Source organism: Odontesthes bonariensis, chromosome 7 (genome assembly GCF_027942865.1).
Source record: "Odontesthes bonariensis isolate fOdoBon6 chromosome 7, fOdoBon6.hap1, whole genome shotgun sequence".
NCBI classification, from domain to species: Eukaryota; Metazoa; Chordata; class Actinopteri; order Atheriniformes; family Atherinopsidae; genus Odontesthes; species Odontesthes bonariensis.
In genome coordinates, this window is record NC_134512.1 from 18,867,452 (window position 1) to 18,890,526 (window position 23,075).

A 23,075-nucleotide genomic window follows, 5' to 3' on the forward strand; every position below is an offset into this window, starting at 1 on the left:
GAGTTTTTTTTCCTTTGGAAAACATCATGGGGTTAAGGAAAGATGATGAGACAACCGCCCTGCGATGAGAATCTGACCACACTGACACCAAGATGTGGGTCTGCAGCACTAAAACTACAGATGTTCAATAAATATTTCAGAAATACTTTGTTCAATAAAATCATGTTTTTACACAGGCACAATCTCATATATATTTGTATAACAAGATATAAACATTAAAAAAAACTTTACTCTCTCTTTACTCCAGTTGGTATGAAAATAATCGAACACTGCTTTGAAAGTCTCAGCCGCGTGGAATTATGTCATGGTTTGTTCTTCTTTTCTTTCTTAAAGATTGTTCACCTTTTTCTTGGCATTTTGACAATTTGAACGGCTTTTGTCACGACTTTCAGGTAATTTAATTCTTTCAGGAAACTTCCTGAGCAGAAAAGACTATTGGACACCGTGTGTGAGGTCCACCATCATCCTCAAACATTGAGAAGGGAGGAATTTGTGTGATGATTTCCATATATTATCATTACATATATTATTTCTTGGTTAGAAGACAATTCTCTTTGAAAGAACAGCTCCATTTATAACAGACCAACTTTGAACATATCTGACCTGAAATATTGGGAAGTTTTTATACTGAAGAAATCACAAATATTAAAGGCATGAAGGAATGCTTTATCAAGATTAGAGAAGTACACTTGTGAAAAGTTCTGTTAGCTTTAAAGAAATTCGACTGTATATATATATATTGTTTGTTAAAAAGTGAGAAAGCAATTTTGGACATCTTTCATTGTTTTTGAGCAGAGTATTTCTAAAAACATCCCTAGTGACTGTTGAGTGGTGATTCATTGTTGGCTTTATCGTGGAAAACCCAGCCCGAGTTGCCTCTCCTGTGCACAGACATCTTTGGTAGCCTGTAACCAAAAGCAGTAGGGTGTTCCGCACAGTTACCTGCAGGCCCCCCAGGGTCTCTAGCTTTGGCCGGACTGCGATGCGCGGATGCCCCAGGGCCCAGTCCGTCCACCTCCTGGAAGCTGCTGCTCTGTTTACCCCACATATGGTGGATCTGCATGGCTGCTTCACGCTCTGCTACGAGATCCAGATCCTGCTGGGCCAGGTGAGCTCTCAGCTGCCGGATTTCAAACTGAAAGGAAGGAAGAAGAATTGAGAAAACACTTACTTTCCTTCAAAACCCAGAAACTTTCAGGACACTGACAACAGTTTACTGTACATGGTCCTAACTGATTAAATATCCACTTCCCTCCAGGCACTTATTTTACCTGCTACACTATTTACAATCTCTCTAATAGTTTCAGAAGAAATGTTTCCTTTCTTCTGGGTTGACATGTGAGAAGCACTCAGCGGATGAACTTCCAGTTACATTTTTCAGCCCTGTGACTGTAAAACAATAAATCAACTATGATAACTTAATTGTATGCTAATATGCAGCGATGGCAGTCAAGATATCTGGACTGCTATAAAGGTATAATTTGGTGATGTTATGAGATCAATTTTGTAGGTTGTTTCATGCCTTTTGGAGTACAAACAGAATATTTTTCTGTCACAACACTTTGCTGCCCTCTGCTGGTTACATGCAGCTATAAACTGACATGAGCGGTGTTGGAAGGACAAGAGGACTTACAGCTTGTTCTTGGCAGATCTGGGTAAGACGATCAAGCTGTTCCTCCCTCACTGCCTTGGCCTTCTCATACTGCTGGATCTCCAGTTCCATTTCCACTTTCACTTGCAGCACATATGCTGGAACAGAAACAAACATGATGCTCAAACCTAACTACAAAAGAAACATTTAATTGTGTGCCTGACAAAATTGGTGTGAATTACATTTATCAAATATAGTGTTGAGCTTGGTTTAATAATGAGACAGATAGAACCAAGGGTGCTTTTTCTTGAGTTCAATAAAAGACTGCATGCTCACTGGCACTTATTAAAGGGATAGTTTGCCTCTTTTGACATGAAGCTGTCTGACATCCCATATTAGCAATATCATTTATGAACATTGACTTACCCCCCCGCTGCGTCCTGTGAGCCGAGTTCCAGCCTCGTTTTGGCATTGACGTAAGTAGTCCGGCTACGTCTTGCTTCTCAAAACAATATGCGTTCAAAAACGTAATACATTTGCATCACAAAATCGTCCATGCAGAAAAAGTCAGACCTCACATCGCTTGGCGCTATTTTTTGTCTCCCTTGATATCAATGCGTTCAGGCACCTAGCGATAGCCGCACCTGTTACGGTGTTTACTGCTCGGAAGCAGGGGAGTGCTCGGTCTGCACTTCGGTCTGCAAGGTTTACACAGCCCGTAGTGATACGAAGGTAGAGAGAAATAGCGCCAAGCGATGTGAGGTCTGACTTTTTCTGGATGGACAGTTTTGTGATGCAAATGTATTACCCTTTTGAACGCATATTGTTTTGAGAAGCAAGACTCTTTATTTTTTAAGCCCCAGCCAACTAGCCGGACTACCTTCGTCAACGCCAAAACGAGGCTGGAACTCGGCTCACAGGACGCAGCGGGGGGTAAGTCAATGTTCATAAATGATATTGCTAATATGGGATGTCATACAGCTTCATGTCAAAAGAGGCGAACTATCCCTTTAAGGAGCCGCTACGAACAAAGTCTGTGACATAAAGGATCCCTTTTTCATGGCAAGCTTTGAACCAATACATCGTGTTGACGTCAAATTAAAATGTGTTACATTTTGCGACACCTCTTGAGCAGTCAGTGTAGTAGGTGACAGCAGAGATCAAACTATGCTCACACTTGCTAATCATCTCTTTGAGCATGGCCTGCACTATATTCAAAAGCCACACGGGGGAGCACCATGTTTAAAGAAAAAAATACTCTCATAAGAAGATATTTATGCACCAACTTGATAGAGTATTTTGTACGAAGCAGCTTTTTGTGAGCACCACAGGTCATTTATGATAGGTCATACGCTGCTATTATTACTGGTTAAATTGTTAATCGAGCAACATCCTCAAGAATGAATGTTGCAGTTGGTGCAGAGAGCACAGTGCAGTATCTGTCTCTGTGCCCTGACAGTAAAGGACAGGATGTGAGGGGCAACGGCCCCTCCCAGACTTACCATCGATGATCCTCTTGACCCTCCAGATGCGCAATGTGATGATGAGACCGATAGCATCCCAGGGGCTGCTGGGGCCATTGGCTACTGTGGAGGCCACCATGGGGGCCAGAGAAAGCACGATGACAGCCCCATCAAACACCTGAGACAATACCAAGTAACTGTTATAAGTAAGAGGCTTTTACATTTGCTACATTGAGCTTTGACATTGAGGGAATGGCACTGCGGTGAAAAGGGGACTAATGGGACTCATGAGAGCTTACCTCTACTTTGTTCTCTATGTAATCCCATATCCCCAGCACCACAATCCTGAACACAGTCTGAGACAGCAGAGGAGCAGAGGGTAAGATGGAAGAAAACAAGAAGAGCAAGATGAACACCGGCTGGATGACTTGGACTTGACAGAAAATACCGTTTGCACTTTTGACTTTCCTTTCCTTCCTTCATTTCCAGTCATTGGTGACATCATAGTCACACACTTTACTAGTACAGTGATACCATCTCATTCCAAGAACTAGAAACAAGGCATTTCTGCTGTCACTGTGGAGCCGCAGGGAAGTAACAAATCATTCTCTTCGGCACGCTCCCACACCCCACTCTCATTTCAGATATTCAAGGTTAAACTAGTGCAGCATGAAGTTTGATGTGTGCCAAAGTTTATGACAGCTCATTTGTCTTTGTTTAGACTTTGAACTGTATTTTAATTGCGATAAAATTTTGACAGTATAATCTTCACCCAGGGGATACCTTTGTTTGTATAAATTCTTCAAACCAAAATTCTGTCATCTTGCTTGCATTTGACTGTCATTGGGCATTCCTGACCTGTTCGTGTCTGAAATTGCACATTAGCATTTTGCTTATCACACTGAAATAGTGTGGGACATTTTGTATGAACCCTTAATATGAACGCAGTAGTGTACACTATTTGTGGGTGAATATTGTGGCATTCAAGCACTGGGTAAAACGCAGACGTCTCACAATGCAATGCAGTAATTATTCACATGAAAAGTGGAGTAAGCGTAGATGGCTACGGTCTAACTTCGGACATATGATTTGAGGAAAAGTTGATCTGTGCTTGAGACACGACCCTGCCACTTTCTTTGAGGCCTTGTAGGCCTGAAAAGATCTATATTAGTGAGACGTTTAGATTTGCAGGGTATTGTTATGTCACACATTCAGCTCAAGAATCAACCAGCCTCCCAATCTTTCTCTCCACCTACAACTTCACATTATCCTAGTTTATTTGTACCTAAGATAACATTCTACAAGTACTTTGTCTTGTGTTTCATTAGTTTAAGAATAACTAATGAAATATTTTTTGTGGACTTGGTAAGCTATCTTTTTAGACAGTAACTTTAAATCCAAATGTATCAGGCTGTAAAGATAATAGGCATCAATATAGTGCACCTTGGGGCCTTTGGATGATTTAAAACCAGCAAAAAAGAAAAGCTCCACCTGCATTTTAAACTGTTTGTGCTGCGGATCAGTCAAATAGCCTGATTGGGACTGACTGTGCCACCTTTAACAAAGACACTTACTCAAATATCTTCAGAATATTGATGCAGATCTTTTTGTCAGAGTCTGCTCCTGCTGTGACAAAGGGCACAGGGCATTTCATGGCACTCCTATTGCAGTGCGAATCAGCTAGTGCACTCCATTGGCCTCACATACTGCACAACATAGCATTAATCATCGAGCTGCTGCATCAGCTGTAAGTGAGACTGTTTTTGTGTTGAGACTCACCTCAGTGAAGAACACGGAAAGAATGGCCAGGCTGATCCAGTGGATGATGCTGGCAAACTGAAATGCATTGTTAACTGAGGGAATAAAACAGAATGACTGATTATTTTTCATGGACAGCTCATGGAGCACGCAGTGACGCTGCATTTTTCGATATCAAAAAGCCGTTACAGCTGCATGGCGTGGAACGAATAAATGTGCAGATTGGAGCATGAAGCAACATCCAAAATATAAAGTCACCACATACTGTATGTGTGTCTATAGCTTTCCCCCAATTCATCAGGCCAATTGTAGACAGCATCAAACAGCGCCCCACTATCGACAGAGACATTTGTCTTCATGCCCCACATCTCCCCCATCTGTCTTTGTTTGCTGTGTTCAGTGATCTGTCTATCAGTCAATTCATCTTCCGCCAGTCCTCCCCACAATCATCCTGCGGCCAACTCTGCCTTGCTTGATTTCTTTCTCTGCACACATTTGTCTTACTTCTCCCTTTATCTGGTCAGTCAGTCAGTAAATACTTGAATCTATTTGGATAAAACTGGAGCAAGACAGCGTGTCAGCTGTTTGACACCAAATGGGCCGTCACCCCAGATCTTCACCTCATAATAGATGGGGAGCTTTCCACTGATGGATTTTGACCTTCTGACAGTTCTTGTTAACTGTGGGATAATGTGAGAAGGATTTTACTTCTCTGATTAATTATACAGTAGAAATATGAGACCATGGTAGCAGTTAGCATTAGCACCATTCTGCACATGCTTCCATACATGCTGTGCTTTGATTTCTGATACTCTCTGGTGAGTAACACCCTGGAAATGCTGTTGGTCTATCACAAGACCAAAACTGAGACAGACAAGCATGGGTTCTTACTCTCACACCTGTGCTCAAGTCAATTACCACTTGAACAATTAATTTGACATGCACGTCTTTTCACTACGGGGGGTGAAACTGGAACACCCGGAGAAAACCCTTGCTGGCATTGCGAGATCATTGGACCAGGAAACTTCAGGTGACCTTGCTGACCACTAAACCACACTACCAGCCTGATACATTACAGCCATTACCAATTATTCTCCAGTATAGGATAACATTTCATTAGCCAGCACAGAATGGAAACCCTGATGTTCCATTCAAGTAAAGCATTAATGAGTAGTATAACCTTCTATCACTAGGAGAGTCTTTTATATCTTTTCTGTTACTTTGAACATCCTCAAAAGAGCAAATTCTTGTAATAATTTAAATGAAAGACATGACCAAGCAGGCGTACTACAGAAATGTCCCTAACGTATTTCCAAATAAGTTGGTGTGCTGTGTAAGACATAAACAGTGTCATGATTTCCAAATCCTTTAAACCCCATGTTCAGTTGATAATACAGTAGTACGAAGACAGCATATCAAATGTTGAAAATAAAAAAATGTATTAATTAATTCTTAAAATGTGATCTCATTTTGAATACGAGGCCTGAAACACATTCAAAAAGTTTGTGTCAGAGGCAAAAAAAACAAACTTGAAAACAAACAACTTGCAGTGGAACATCTTTCAGCTATTCAGGTCAATTGGCAACAGCTCAGTAACACAACTGACTATATAAAGAACACCCTGGAGAGGTTAAAAAGTAACCATTTGGATCACTCTCGGATGCCCTAGCAAATAGTTCAATTTAGGGAGTTTATCGAGATAAAACTGCAATAGCTCTGGATATTTAAACTGTTCACAATATCAATAAAAGATTAAAGGATAAGACCGGTTTTTTGACATTGGGCCCTTGATTTCACATTATAACATGATGTTCTACTCACCCCTGCTTGTTGTTGAACATTTGGAGCTGTTCCGAAGATATTCGCGAGGCGTCCGGCTGCTCTCTTGAGATATTCGGCCATCAAACGGTTTCCTATGGGCAAGCTTATACAGGTACAAACTATGCTGTTTATAATTTATTAATTACTCTACACTAGCACTGATAACGTGGAGGTGCGTCGCTTACTTAAAAAAATCCGGGTTACTAATTTTGAATTTTAGCCGAATGAATAAATAGGCAGCAGGTCTGTGGGCTGCCTGTGGCAGTAGCACGACGATGACGTCAGTAACACCCACTTTACGACAAAAAAATCAAAATTACAATAACCCGGATTTTTTTAAGTAAGCGACGCACCTCCACGTTATCAGTTCTAGTGTAGAGTAATTAATAAATTATAAACAGCATAGTTTGTGCCTGTATGAGCTTGCCCATAGGAAACCGTTTCATGGCCGAATATCTCAAGAGAGCAGCCAGACGCCTCGCGAATATCTTCGGAACAGCTCCAAATGTTCAACAACAAGCAGGGGTGAGTAGAACATCATGCTATAATGTGAAATCAAGGGCCCAATGTCAAAAAACCGGTCTTATCCTTTAAGAGAATTTAAAAGTAGGAAAAATACACAAACACGAACCAGAAATTCTACTGCCTCCTTTGTGCCTGGGATCATTTAAGAATTGCTGAGGTAAATTGAAAAACTGTTCTTTGGTCAAATTAATAAACATTTTTTAATTCTTTGGGGAAATGATGACAAGAGATGGACGTAGTTCAAAGCCAGTAACCATGAAGGTGTGGTGGGTAACTTACACACCTGTGAAGGCTCCATTAATGCTGAACCATATATCTATTTAATGTAAGAACAATGCATACTGCCATCAATGTGATGCCCTTGTTTATTTCAGCAAGACAATTTCTAACCACATTTTTCCTGTGATACAATAGCTTTTTTCTGTTCTAAAGCGAGTCCTGCTGATATGACCTGCGTGCAGTAAGACAGCTTAAACATCTTGTACTATCATTTAAGTCAGTATTGCATAATATAGTGAAGGTGTATATCACTGCTGACTTTCGATGTTCCTTTAATATGTGCAAACTGACAGCAAAAATGTTACAATTAGCTATATTAAAACAAAAACAACTTGCTGGTTTTCTTCATTGCTTTATCTCTGTCAGAACATGGTCTTCCTGCTACTTAGCTTTTATGCTAATTAAGTTGTAGAGAGCTCTTGTCTCAAGTATTGGACCTATACATTGACTCAATACCTTTGCATAACAACGAGTACACAAATGTGCTGAGTAGTCCACTTTCCTCCCTCTCTAAGGATGCTATTTCTAGTCTAGAATGAATGTAACTTCAACAGAAATACACTCTCAAAACTGCAAACCATACATTTAAAAAAAAAAAGAAAAAAAAAGACTCTCAACCACATTATTTTGGTTTCCGTCACTCACACTGCAACAGCTTGGTGTCTATGAGGAGCTCCAGTATCAGCAGCACCACCACCAGGATGACACAGGCCACCAGGAAACAGTTGAACCCTGCTGACAGCAGACAGACCTGCCACAGCGCCGCCCTTCGTCCACAGCATGGCTTCAGCCAGTTCGACCTGAGTCGGGAGAGAAAGAAGAGGATGCAGAGATTCATGGTTCAGATTTAAATGGTGCCATCTGATGTGGTGTCATTTCAAATTTAACACTAGAGTAGAATGCAGATCTGAAAAGCAACATGTACATTAGGTTAGATCTTTAAAACAGAAGAAACGTCAAGACACAAATTATGAGATAAAAGATTCAATGTAAGCTAACATTCTTATTTCAATTGGATATTTTTGTATTTGTGAACAAATCATAAAACTGCTTGGCAATGTTGAGATTAATTAATTTTTACATTTAATGTAAAGCATTCAACTTCAATTAGTAATGAAATATTATTAAATTAATCCATAAATACATTGGTTTAATTTCTCCCAAGCCCTTTTTCCTTGTCTCCCTTTAAAGCACATTCTTGCCTTTTTTGAAACCTTCTCTGAAATAAATGCATCCTTTCACGTTATCATCAGGCAGCGTTCTACGTACAACAGCCATTAGTTGGTTTGCGTCTATTCCTGGAAACAGATTACGTGACATCTGCCTTAATCCACATTCAAGCTGTAAATTGTTTTTCTCACAGCAGAACATGAGCATAGGCAGCAATAATTTGTTCAATGCTCATAATATCTTAACATTCGTAGCGGGGTGGGGGTGATGGCTGCTTCAGTAGGTGTCCCGTTCTCTTTTGTGTTTGATTCCCCTCCCAACTCTGGGTAACAAGACAGGCCTCTGGGTGAACCTGGCTGGCTTAAAGCCCATCTGGATGTCCGTTTATCTAACAAGCTGGGAGTAGACTTTACTAGTTGCATTTTAGCTAGAGCTGGTCAGCTTGCAGGCAGACCAAATGATGCTGCTCTGCTGGCATTAAATATGGGCTATATATGATTAATTTTGATAATGCATTTACCAAACAGCCAAACAGATCTCAACTGAATGATGAAGCCTTTATCAATTTTATACATTTATATATATGTGTGTGCTTAGTTGACAGAGGTTCAGAATGAGGGGATGAGGGAGAAATTTGGATCAGTAGCCATGTCTGAAACCAGCAGTGCTGTGTTATACACACTGTTATTTCCATTGCTTGCTCCTTGTCTAGGTACACTGCATCTGAGGATGTAAATGTCAGACTTGCTTTAGGTAATGTCCTTTCTTGCTGCTTCAAGTATTTTCAGTGGCTGACTGACTTAGAAGCATGGCTTTTCCACCCTCTTGCATTCCATGCAGATGTGCACCATAAAGGAAAACACCTGCACGTCTGTGTATACATTTATGGGGTCGGTGTCCTCCCTCAGAGTCAGTACTCAGAAAGCCAGCATGCTCCCTTGATAATAGCTGCTATATGTTGTTACCTTCGCCACAGACGAAAGCTACAAGCAATATCCGTCGGAGGATGAGAGAAGATGCAGTTTTTCTTTTACAACTCTTTACACTCTTCTTGCTTCAGCTCAGAATGAAAGAGGCAAACACTATAAGAGAGGAAGCAGGGAGCAGTCAGTTCAAAGGCTCTGGGACTTATCCAAAAGAGACATGAAGGGAGAGCCAGAGAGGAAGGATGGAGAGTTGGTGAAGGAAGAATGAGAGGAAATGAACAGAGAGAGATGCACTTTGCATTATAGGGAGGATTCTGACTTCATATAACTCAGGTCTTTTTGGGCAGTTTTTTAAAACTGTTGTTCCTATTGATTTGCTTTGAGAAAAACCTGAGAAAATGTAGTCAAGTGATGCGTTTCAGTAAAATTCACATGAATTTCACATTACTCAATCTTGAGTCATTCATTTTGGTGTTGTTTTGTCCCAAAAGAAGCCCAAACCCCAAAAGACTTTCACTTTCATATCTTATAGGAGAAACAAATTAAATTACGTTAAGAATGAATAATTCATAAAGAAATAACGAATGCAGATTGAGTTAAGGAACTATATCCCTAATTGTTTTGTTTGAATATGAGAAAAAAATTTATAGAATGCAAATGGCACAATTGTTACTCAAATTGTTCCTAATTAGGAATATTCAGTTCAAAGTTAGTCTCCGAGGTCTTTGTAATTTGGTTAAAATCTAAACTTGTTTACAACCTGTGTGGCTGTCAAATGTATATTTAAGGAATCCATACATATTTCTGTGCAAAAGGAGCAAGGCAAAAACCAGAGCTGAATGGTTTGTGGTCCTCCAGTATACCACAATTCTGTTGTAGAATAAAAACTGCACATATTTAGGAACCCTTCTGGAAACGACAGTCACTGAAATCTCTATCTAAGAAAGAAACATTAAGAAACAAAATTCAGAAACATAACTGCCTCCTTTAGGCCAAAAATCATCTAAGATGGATTGAAGAGATGTGGCAAACTCTACACCTCTGACTAATAGAAAAATGTCTTCTCCTTTTTAAAAATGATAGTTGCTGTGTTTTCTGGACTAAAGAGGAACAGCAATGACTGGATTCTTATCAGTTTACAAATCAAAACCAGCATCAGTGGACATGGGTAGTTTGCACGTATATGAAGGCATAGTTTATGGTTCACGATAAAGGGTTTCGAGCAACATATGCTGGCATCCTGATAAGATCTTTTTCAAGGAAGATTTAGCTTTTTTCACAAAGACTGTGCAAAACCACAGTAAGCATATATCACAATAGCAAGGCTCTGTAGGTGCTAAGAAAACCAGCTTCTAATCGAGACCTTTACCCCACTAAAAAACATTATGAAACAAAAAAAAAGAAAAAATTGATGCCTTGAACTGTTGAGTGGTTTAAGTGCTATATCAATAATGAATGATAAAAAAAAATGGTTTGCAAACAGTAATTGAGTTTCTCAGTTCCCAAATGCTTTCATTGTGTTGTAAAAGGACGTGATGCAACAAAGTGGTAAACAAGTCTCTTTTATGAAACACGAAGCTTGCATCGAATGTAAAATGAGAATATACTAAGTAAAAAAACAACAACACAAACGCTCAGTTTTACCATTTGATATATTGTGTTTGTACTATTTTCATTGTATTATTGTACTAGGTTTAAACAGTTCCATTATTTATATTGCTCACAGCCTTCAAACGTTTTTGGAAACAGGGTTGTCTCGGAATAAAATTTAATTGTTCTTTAAGATGTGTGTGAAGTAAATTTGCAGTTGCAGCTGAGCCCCTGGTGTAACAGAGCTAAACATCCTTTCCATCCTTTACCAAGGTCAGAAGAGGGGCTGCAGTTTGGCCACACTGTGTCATTTCTCTTCCAAGTGCACTCAGCTCTCTACAACAATCCTCGCCACCTGCCAAAGCCAGCAGATTAGGAACACAACACCTGGGGTGACAAAAAGGGGGTGAAGGGTAATGGTATCATTGGCAAATACCAAGGAGACTCTCCCCCGGACCGTTCTATTTCAATGGAACGTCCGACCCCATCTGCCAGGGCAGAAGAGCCAAGGAAAAGAAACATTTACCCAATGAGACGTTTAACACCCAGTCACAGGACATTTGTGGACCATTAGTGAAAAGATCGAGTTTGCAGCGCACCCTACAGAAAGAGAGAGATAGCTCACTTACTGCACCTCCAGGTTTAAAAAACACGATGTCACTCATACTGTGTGAAATCATAATTCATTCAGACCTTTCCCACAAGCCTGGCAAAAAAGGTATTAATTTAATAAACCCGTAAAGAAAAACCCTCTCTGGAAGCAGAATAAATGGCAGTGATGGATTACTCCAAGCTCAGAAACTTAATTTTAGGCAAATCACTTTAAACCTTGAACACTGAGGACCTGAAGTATTTATGAGGAAATGAGATTTCTTCATTGGTGGAGTAAGCCTAGGAGGAAGATGGTCAGAGCAAGTTCATATCAACTGGGCAATATACCAGAGACTGCGCATGGACAGATATGTCAGTGCACAGGCAAACATTTCACACAAACACACACACTTTTAAAGAACATTGTGTGTGAAGTAAATGAAATATGTGGGTTAGCGTGCGGTGCGGACAAGTTCATGAAGACATCAGCAGGGTAGCAAACAATGGTAACACACTGAGGGAGGATCGAAGTGTGTCTGGCAGCAGCGCAGAGCCAGAGGATTAGATCATGAGACATTAGATCAATAGTGACCTGTGATGGAAGTGATGGCATGCCGTAAATGATGCTGGCTGCAGAATGGCTACTCCAGCCAGACAAAGCGGACAAAGACATTAAGCAGGATGACTGGCACAGACTAAAGAGTGTGAGACAGGATAAAATACAAGGTAAACTCATTAGGCACCTACGTGTTAAATGGAAATTAAATCAGAGAGGTGGTGCTTGGTTTGTGTATGTGTTTATGGGTTAACAGATGGATGGCTGCAAGTGGGTGAAATTCATTCAGAAGTAATGAGTGAAAGGCTGAGGTGTCAATTTTAACGCGCACACATACACACACAAATAATGAAAGAAACAAACAAACAAAGACCAACTGCAAACACTTACCTAAAAATGGCTAAAATGATGCCACACACTTCTGTTCCAGTCCTTTAAATAACTCTTTGTTTTTTTAAATGACATTAGAAAAAAAACTTATTTTTCTTTTAGCCTCACCAACTTTTAAAATACATATAAACAGATTATTCTGACTAAAATCAAGTTTTTCAAAACTGAACTAACTGTTGCCAGGTGTCTAATCACTTCTCTGTGTATACTCTCAACCCAAATGGCCTGGGTGCTCTGTGGGTGCTCTAAGGTTCCATCTTTTTGCATCTTCTTGTGAAAAACAGTGAAGTGTAAGTATATACAGATACAGCCAGCAAAAGCTGCTTACATTCACAAATATTTCTGTTTCTTTTGGTCCCACAGGGTGGTCGTGGCTCAGTGGTTAGAGTGGGTTGTCCAATAACTGGAAGGTTGGCAGGTTCAATTCCCACTTCCGCCACCCAAGAAGATTGGTGGAACTGACAGCTGGAGGGGTGTCAGTCCAGTTCCTTGTTATGGCCAAGGTGCCCTTGAGCAAGGCACCTTCTGATCTTAATCTGAAGTCTAAACGCATCAAAAATGGAGACTGAAAATCAGCCCTGAAAATTTACGTCAGCATACGATGATTTCCCACAGAGAATGTTAAAAGCGGCAGATTGACTTGAACATTTTTAATCACACAGTTCACAGTGTCATGGGGTTAGACATATTTCAAAAACTCAATACCCCTGCTGTGCATGTTTACTTTTACAGGGACCTAGGTGTTGCACCTAGGTGTAAATGTGAACATAATAAGATGGGTTGAGTCCTTTTTGACTGAGAGGACACAGTGTGTTAGGGTAAACAAGGCTGTGTCCCCCCCCCCCCATTTCAACAAACACTGGGGCTCCACAAGGGAGCGTAATTTCACCTGTTTTGTTTACACTCTATACAAATGCATGCCGAAGTAACACAGCTGATCATGTCACAATTAAGTTCGCAGATGATACAGCAATTGTAGGGTTAATCAACAACGATGAGACGCTATATAGGGACTGGGTGGACCAGTTTGCAGACTGGTGTAAGTCCAGCTGTCTTCTTCTCAACGCAAAAAAGACAAAAGAACTGATAATTGATTTCAGGACGGGGAGTCACATCCACTAGAGTATGGTCATAAATGGGGAAGGGATTGAGGTTGTGGGGAATTAAAAATACCTGGGAACAATAATAGATGACAAATTAACATGGGCTTGGAATACTGATGCCATCTATAAAAAGGGGCTGCAAAGGCTTTATTTTATGCGAAAGCTAAGGAATTTCAGAGTCGACAGAGACATGATGCGTCTTTTTTACCATTCTTTTGTTGAGAGCATTTTATGTTTATGCTCTGTGGCCAGGTATTTTTCTCTGTCAGTAGTAATTGTATCAGACGCACTGTCAATGGCACAGAACAATTTTCTGCAAAGACAAATAAATAATCTATCCAGGGACGGTGGTCAAGTGAAATGGCCCAACTGAGCTGTGGCCGCAGCTCGACTCAACCGTGCATGTGAAGATGCTGACGGGTGTCTTCATTGTACTTTTACAACAGATCAACTTTGCTCAGTGGAAAAAGTTCAGAGCATCAGGGTAAAGATCTGTGACATGTTGCAATGCAGTCACCAAAAATGAATTCTCTGATACGAAACAATACTAAAAATGTGTCTTTCATCAGTTATTCATTTGAACCACTATCAATAAGAACAGCACAAGTTTTGCCTTCACACAGTTCCCCCGCCTGCAGGCAGACACACAGCCCCTCATCTCAGAAGCATCTGAACACATGAACACACTGCTGACGTACACCACACCACACTGAGCCGGCTGGTGTCGTCAACGTGAAATTAACATTATTTTCTATTTTCTATCAGGGCTTTACTCTCACATTTTCCTTTAGAATAAGACAGACGTTCGGGCATATCTGAAAATGCTCTGATCATTACCAAATCATTTACCACTAATGCTTTTAGGATTTAGGAAAAGTATTAATTTCAAAACTTTGTGCTTGGATCTTTAGTTGGGAGCAGCAGTGCTATTCTAAGAATGGTTATTCTAGAGTCCTGTTTATTCAAAAGATATTTTATACTTCTTAATTTGCCATTTTTCACCCTGTGGAATTGAAAACTGTATCGTCACCCAAGAATAACGAAAGTTGCCATTGATGTTTTTGAAAAAAAGATTTGAAAGTACCCACACTGTATTTCAGCATTTCAGGAGGACTACCCCGGGACTATTACTTTGACATTTTAACTACATTTTGCTGCAAACACTTTAACTCATACAGAATCAAATTTCTTCTTTCACTAATATTTTCTTGTGGGAATTCTTGTTAATTTTCAGTACCTCTCAGAGGCACACAGACATGCCTTAAAAAGGATGTAAAAGGATTACTTGATATGTACATATGAAAGTGATTATTTTGACAGCCATTTTGTGAAACATGGGAATGCTGCCAAACTTCTTTTGTATTGAAGTTGTTTCTCTCTCTCTGTCTCCTCTCAGTTTCTCTCCCTCTGTTCTGATAACTATAAAGCCCCATGGTTCCTCCAGTATAAATTTCAACCGATTCACACCAATCTGCTGAACTCAGCAGGCTCGGGCAGGGGAAAATGGACCACAACTGTGCGCCTGCAGGCTGGTGAACAGCAGAGATTGGAACACTTCATCTCATTCAGGCTGTTCAAGCACTCTCTCTTGTACCGGTTCCTTAACATACTTTATGCTCTTGAAGAAATATTTAATCTCTGATACAAGTTTTTTTTTACTAACTTGAGTGCTTCAATTTCCAGATATAGCACAAGTTGGGGCCACTGCCCATGCTGCTTGAAAATCACAGAAGAAGCCTAAAAAACTAAAAAAAAAAAAAAAAAAATCACTGCACTGCTTTCCTGCATCATTGTTGAGGTATCTGTGTTATCACAGACAAAAGAGGTTAAGATCCCCTGCAAGGAAACCAGCAAAGCCATACATTTACAGAATAAAGCTTAGTTATCACTGGTGAGATTTAATTTCCTACTGACAAAAGTCTCTTGTAGCTTCCAGCCTGGGGAATGACCAAACACTTCCAGTAAATTAACAAATCAGATGAAATGGAGTAATCAAATGCAGGTACCAATAAATAAAGTTTAATATCTAGAGTGGCTTCTGGGTCCTTCTAATCTTATTTAGAAAAAATTGTGACCGCCTCCCAATATAACTAAACCACTCTACCCATTCCTACAATTAGACATTATCTCTGAAATCCTTGCATCGTACACTGGAAAACAATCTAGCACAGGGGACTCAGTGCTAGCCTCTGCTAGAGAAATGGGCCACAGATACTAAACAAATGGAGATGGATGGGGGCTCTGCGTGCAGAGCAGCAGACAAGCTGTCTCTGATAAATAGGTTTTCACCAGGACACTTGATCTCCCTCGCTCTTGGCCTAAAAAGCAATCTCACTCTTTGCATGTCTGTGAATATTAACAAACCCTCAAACCCTGCACTCAAATGTCATCTATTGTGTCGCACACGGTGCCAGGCAGGAGAGCCAATTTGATGGAGAGGACTGTTTCTGTGTGTGTTTGTTTGAAAAGGACTCAAGGGAGAGGAAAAAAGAGAAATCCTGCTCTCTTTTCAGACATCCATCAGCACAGAACAGGTACAGTATGGCAGTGGTTCCAAAACCTCCATGAAATACTATTGCTTCCGAGTCTCATATTAGACTCCAGCAATGCCCCTCATAGATGTATTCTACAGTTCTAATAATTACTGCTTACTTCGACCTTTGGCATTCTCAACCCACAGGTCTGATTATGACTTGCTGTCATGTGGTGGAAAAAATGATGGGATCAAGTTTGAACATTATAAGATAAGTGCAGCCTGGCTTATAGCTGAGATTTTACCCAGCACTATTTCAGCCAGCAACTGTGTTTTCACCATGCAGCACTGCACAGTTAAAATCCCACTCTACATTGCAGCATGAAAACAAAAGAGTGGCCAAATAATTTTTGATCCACAGATGGCAGCTTTGTGAATGAAACTGCTAAGGAAGGTCATCTGCTCCATTTCTCCTATCTCTACTGTCCTCCACCTCCTCTTCAGTCAGAGCAGCAGGTTGACCCATGTGAACCGTCTGTCATCTCACACCTCTCAGTCTGGCCCTAGAGATCAGTGGCATATGTTACTGCTGCTGTGGACAGCAGGCTGACCTGGGAGTCAGAACAAACTCCAGGTCTCCTTTTACTTATCACTGTACCTAATAAAGTGTTATCTGTGGCATAAAGTAATCTGAAATTTTTGTAGATGGACCGTAACAGTGACACACATTCAAAACAGATCTTTGTGTTGGCAAATTATAACGACGTTTGGTTAAACGGATGAAAATTCTGCAATGTTGTTGAAGTATGATAAAACATGGTGATTCACCATGGGCTAAATGCATTCCCTAGCTGCTCACCGTAACCATAACCATCACAGCTGAATACCTAACCCTAACCCTGCACCTAGCCCTAACCTAATTGTAACTCTAACAATGAAACCAAAAAACCATCAAAGGTACTTTTGAATATGTTGGGCCCACCATATTGTCCCTGCAGAAAATGCTGGACCCCACAAGTAGAGCAGACTCCTTGTTTTTGGACCTTATGGATACAGAAAAACAAGTACACACAAACACAACACAAAAAAGCTGGCTAGCGTATTGAACATATACTTATTTCCTATCTATGCATTGCTTGGTTGCTGCAGGGCTGACTAGATTAAAAACATGACTAAATGTGAAAATGTTCTTCTTATTATTATTAACATTATCATCATTGAAGCATCTAATAATACAACAGTAGAAATGGGACAATAATGAAGTAATTGAGGGTAGAATCTAGCGGTAGCTCGTCCATCTAATTTTAAAAGGTGTTAACAACACGCAAAACAGTGGTCTCATAACACAGACTAATTGCGGCTGAATATTGCTCCAACAAAGTAACTGTAGAAATAGTGGCCCTCAATGGCCAATTCAAATATCAAGTGAAGCAAAGCAAGTCTGAGCTTAAAACAGTGGCTAGATAGATTCCATGTGGTGTGATGTATTTCTGTAATTGACCAGAAAAATCCTCATGCATTTGTGAAATGAAGATTTGATTAATGCAAAGTCAAGATTCGTCAGGTCTCTCAGTCATGCTAGGTTATTCCCACAGTGTGGTGAACGGGATCAATGCAACCTCTGTGAGAGCAATGGGTAGTGACAGTCACTCAGGACAATTACTCTCTTAAGTTTCAGTTTCTTAGTGGCGGACATAATATTCCAAGACTTTTTTGCAACACTGTACAATTCCCTACTCTTTCACATATAGTAGCCATGCAAATAAGTGTTCTTTAGTAAAAGAAATGTATTATTGGGAAACTGTATTTTAAAGCGCCAACGTCAGACTGTTAGAATTGTTAGAATTATTACATGACATCATGCATGTAACTAATGAATAGTTTAATCCATTGATTCATTTCTCCATTATCTAATTTACTATTAATAATGTTTTATACAAATTTAAAAACAACTCAGATTTACCCATTACAATGTAAATTTATAGATTTGAAAATATGAAACTTAGAAATTTTGATGTTTTTCATTTTCAATTTTCAAACAAAAATAGATTCCGATTAATTTTCTGTGAACCTTTCACTAAACTGCTAATATGTTGTTTATATATGTTTGAGATATTTGGAAATGTACAATATTTTCTCTGAAATATAGTCAAGTCGAGTGCAACTACTTGATTCTTTTTCTTTACTGCAGTTCTTGAGTTACTTACATCCTTTCTCAATTTGATTCCCCCAAATTCAGCAGAAGTCACTCTTTAAGGACTTATCGTTCCAAATTTGTCCCCGGATGTCCCAGATTTACATCTTCATTCCTCATACTCTGTTTCAACCGCAAGCCACCACCCTCACCTTTCTATTAATAATTCCATCTAGCTCATCACTGCACACAATCTGCAAGAACTGTGTGTACTCCTTGTAGTCCACAAGAACATCCACCTCCTACACAGTCACCCACATATCCTAATAAAGGACCACGCAAAGCTGCTATGCAAGACTAAATGTGCATCTATGGTGTGTTTTCCCTTTTTTTTTTTCTACACTAATACGAAACCAAACCAAACAACCTTCTTCTACAAATACGTTGAAGCTTTGTAGAACAGAAAAGGGGTCTGTTTTCCTGTCTCTGATTACTGTAGAAAAGCATTCTGTTCAGTTTAATGCCAGAAAGCCGTGCTTGAACAACAACAAAAAAAGAGCGTAACTAGGAAGGATGTTATAGCAATGGAATGCAGGGAATGCAGGTCATCGAAGACTGTGAAACAAACTTTTTTTTTATCATTACCAGAACTGAAGCATAGAGCCACTGCAGCACCTCTGGTGAGGCAACAAAGGAAGGTTCACATTCTTGTTCACGATCGTTTACATACTGCAGAGGTTAATCTACAGCATCGACAGTAAAAGGATCCCCATGAAACTGCATCTGTAGACTCGAGCAGTTAATATCATGCAGCATACAACACATCCGCCCTTGTGTCATTTCTTAGATGTTAAAAAGTTGAGTCACAAAGGCAGCCGTAGCCAGTGTCTCGTTCGAAAGATAAATGAGTGCATAAAACTGCAGTGACAAGTGCGTTTTGGAATGCCTGTGACTTGAAAATCAGGAATTCCAATCAGAGAAGCTCATCGAACATACTGTGGCACTCACATGTGTGAGAGATTGCAGAGTTTTTCAAAATTTTCTGAATACATCCACCTCCCTTTGTCTCTGAGGTGTAAGTTTCACCAAACACAATCATCGCCTCTTGACTTTTCACAAGATATAAAATGTTTACATTGTTGATATTCATGCTTTCTCCATGCCTTGACAGTCCAGGATTTTTCCACTGCTCAATGCCAAATCCCAGGAGAACAAAGTATCATATGGTGTCACATCGGGAAGCCCGCTGTGATGATATTTTTATTGGGGTGTCAGATCCTGCCCTTTGCTGTTGCACTGCTATAAATGTGTGTTTTTGTACGCTTTGAGAGCAAGAGAGTGAGTAAGATTTGAGGAGAGCTAATGGAGTGGGTGTTTGGGACAGGACCCATCTGTCCCTGCCCTCCATCCCACAGAGCAATCAGCCTGAACCAGGCCAAACCAGGCAAAGTCCAGCCGGACACGGTCAGCTGCCACACCGGGGCTTGGATGGCGACATGCCGGATGCTTTAATTAAGCTTATGCTGTTTGTCTACTTTTTCTGCATGGGTGCCAGCATCGCAGCACGCCAAGAGCATTGTGAGTCACGCTTCCTGAGTGGAGAGCCATGGACACTTGCTACAGGGGTGCTCAGGGAGGGGTGTGTCCTGTCCTGAGAACACTGGGGCTGCAGCATGGTGCTATGGTGATGAGGAAAAAAAAAAAAAGTGAAAAAATAAAACCACAAGCCCAGAACAAACCGGCCTCATGGGTATAGACAGTGCTGCCACAAGGCTCTGACATTTCAGGAAAGCCAGGATACAAACAACACTCTTTTTTTCCTGCCGGTAATCAGCATTGTGAACAGAAACCTGCATGATGGAGAAAATTGCTGTGTCATTGAGCTGAAACAAGTGGAAACAATACCCATTTAACATGATGACACTCATGAATTTATTGCCAAATATCCTGATTTCACTGACTCAAGTATTAAACGAGGCCCGATTCAATACACCAGGTGTAATTACCATGTGCAGTAACGAGCAATGAAAGGAGTGACAGGAGAGCTTTCGCTGGCAGGGTAGATTATAGATTGCAGTAATTGCAATTCTGCCTTAATTAGGAATGTAGCACTTTGACTCAAAAAGTAGACACAATGGCTCTTGTATCTTAACTGTGTAGGCAAATATCCAGAACATCAATCAATATGTAATTAGATTTTGGGGCTTCGTAGTATACAAATTAATTATGTAAAGATTTCATTGATAATCTTGCTCCTCATTTGTTACAATTTTATTCAAATCGCACACTCTTTGATATTAATCAAAAGACAAGAAATAAAGTTGATAATAAAGTGTTGATTTTGATGTAATTTTAGATTCTTTAAATGCAGTGCCTTCTTCTTAACATTACCACGTTAAGGTTGCCGTTCAGGTTGTGCCGGTTACGCACTCTCATAACCTCAGTGAAGGGAAGCGAAAGGTGAAAGTGACGAAGCCTACCCCTCTCTGTTGTCCTCCTCATCTGGGTTAGAGATGAGCTGGGATCCAGCAAGAGATATGTCCAAGGCCGCCAAAGGCAAGTCTCTGTAGGCAAAGCTGACCAACTGGACCGGAGCCACACACTGGTTGTCCTCCTCCACCTGCTGGGATATGACCTCCAGCTCCGAGGCTCCAGCCTGGGGAGGAGCCCTGGGACACACAACACACACCACAATCAAAGCAGCAATACAGTCAGATATCTGAGGTTTTGGATAGATGGTTTTTGCACGTTTCTTTCCAGATGGCTTTAGCCAATGACTTCACTTGGTTTGGGTCAGAAAACAATCAGTACTGACCAGTACTTCACACAATGTCAAACATAATAAAACATCCGAATTCAAAACATTTAATTAAAATATTCATAAAAATATAATATAAAATATATTAATTTAAAAATATTTATTAAAAATATAGGCTTGATCAATCAATGTTCAAATAATGTCGAAAGAAGTAAAGTAAGTTTGATAAACCTTCAATGAACTCCTGATTTCAATATACTTAAATGCTAAGATTAATGCACAACATCTTTTTCACAAGTTTTTCTCCAAATTCTCAATGTGAAGTTAGCTACATTTGGCAGAACCAGCAGAGGTATCGTTTTATCTGCCAATGAACTTGAATGTGTTGGGAGGGCTGCCATCCTTCAAGCTCAGCCAATAGCAGACAAGGAGAAGTCACCCTGGAACAGGAGGCTCACATTGCTTGGCTGCAGGCCAGTGTAGAGACATCAATAACTGGAGTACTTATCAGTATACGAAGGCATTGATTAAAGGACAGGGAGAACAAAAGCCACAGCGATGGTGAATTCTACAATGTCTGTGCTACAGATGGGACAAACCAGTTAGTAGGAGACCACTGAGCAGACCTACCTTTAAGATGAATGTTAATGAAGGTAGGTCTAGAATGGAAAAAAGATCTTTTGGTTCCTTGATTTACTTCTTAGATAGTACCTCCAACAGGGAGTCTCATGAATGTTTGTTTTTTTATTCACACAGGAAACCAAGAATCCCAACTATATACTTAACATAGGAGGTTAAGACAACGTAACATTTTTAAACATTAAAGACTACGATTGAAAACATTTCCTATTCTTACGGCCGCACAAAACAAAGTCCCTTGCTCCTTTTTCTTGCTGACTCTTTCGGTATGTCAGTGCAGCTATAGATGTGTTGTGCCCACTTAAATACACGCCTTAACATCCCTGTGTTTTCTGTGGAGTTGGCACCTTTGACCGACTGCAACAAGGACACTAATCATTCATGACAGACACAAACTGTTTAGTGCATCAAAATCACATTTCCAGACTATCACGAAGCGGGCCAGGAGCCATTATGTGCCGAGCCCAGTGAAATGGCTGGATGCCATCCTGGGGAGGGAGTGGAAGCCTCAGATTTGAACACTGCTGCCTTCAACAATACAGACAAGGACAGCCAGCAGCAGCCAGTTAAAGGCTCAGCCATTTGCTCAAGTATGCCACAACAGCAAACGCAACAAGGAAGCAAGTGGTTAACATAAAGCATTAATTGCTGCAGGGAAAAGGTGTGACAAAGAAAACAGTGTTCCTGCGCTTCTTAACGTTTCTAAATGCAACTCTGACACACATTAAAACATAACTTCAAACAGGAGCAACTTAACTGTTAATTGCAGATTAAACGAAATGCACAAGTCAAAGATGTCAAACATTAATGAAAAGAATTTTGTATTTTAAGGATCCTCTCCTTTCTTGGTGTAATTACTGTCAGGAGCTGTTCCCTTTAGAGAATCAGCGATTCATATTCATTACACCAGCATTTTTTATGGCATCACTATAAGTCACCATGTGGTGAGCAACAGAAATAATTAATGTCAATGGTGTGGTTGTTAAACGTTGTTTGTAACAACATTATAAGATGGATATAGCCTTGAATTTAAAGCCAAGAAAATACACACTGAGGTTTAGATGGCTTCCTTTTATATGTATATGTATAACTTGAAACAACATCCTTTACAAAGAAGCTCCTTAGCAATACATGACTCAGCATTTTCAGAGATTTTGAGGTTTGAACTGGCTTTTTATCCATACCAGATTTCTGCAACCTCTTGTGAGAAAGGAACTCAAAACCAGTGAATTACAATATTGCTGAACCTAAACAGAAAAATGATAAAAATATATTTCCTCTAAGTATGTACACCAGTATACACGAGGA

At 40.1% G+C, this 23,075-nt stretch overlaps 1 protein-coding gene across 1 annotated transcript in view; it reads right to left on the reverse strand.

The window, feature by feature from the left end:
• Window positions 1–23,075, reverse strand: part of tmem266 (transmembrane protein 266) — a 31,978-nt gene that overhangs the window by 4,140 nt on the left and 4,763 nt on the right. The window contains exons 3-9 of the mRNA XM_075469865.1: window positions 20,851–21,039; window positions 8,083–8,237; window positions 4,834–4,907; window positions 3,354–3,410; window positions 3,094–3,232; window positions 1,634–1,749; window positions 943–1,135 (exon numbers count right to left, since the gene is read on the reverse strand). Of these exons, the coding sequence (XP_075325980.1) occupies window positions 943–1,135; window positions 1,634–1,749; window positions 3,094–3,232; window positions 3,354–3,410; window positions 4,834–4,907; window positions 8,083–8,237; window positions 20,851–21,039 (923 nt within the window). The remainder of the gene's footprint in view (window positions 1–942; window positions 1,136–1,633; window positions 1,750–3,093; window positions 3,233–3,353; window positions 3,411–4,833; window positions 4,908–8,082; window positions 8,238–20,850; window positions 21,040–23,075) is intronic.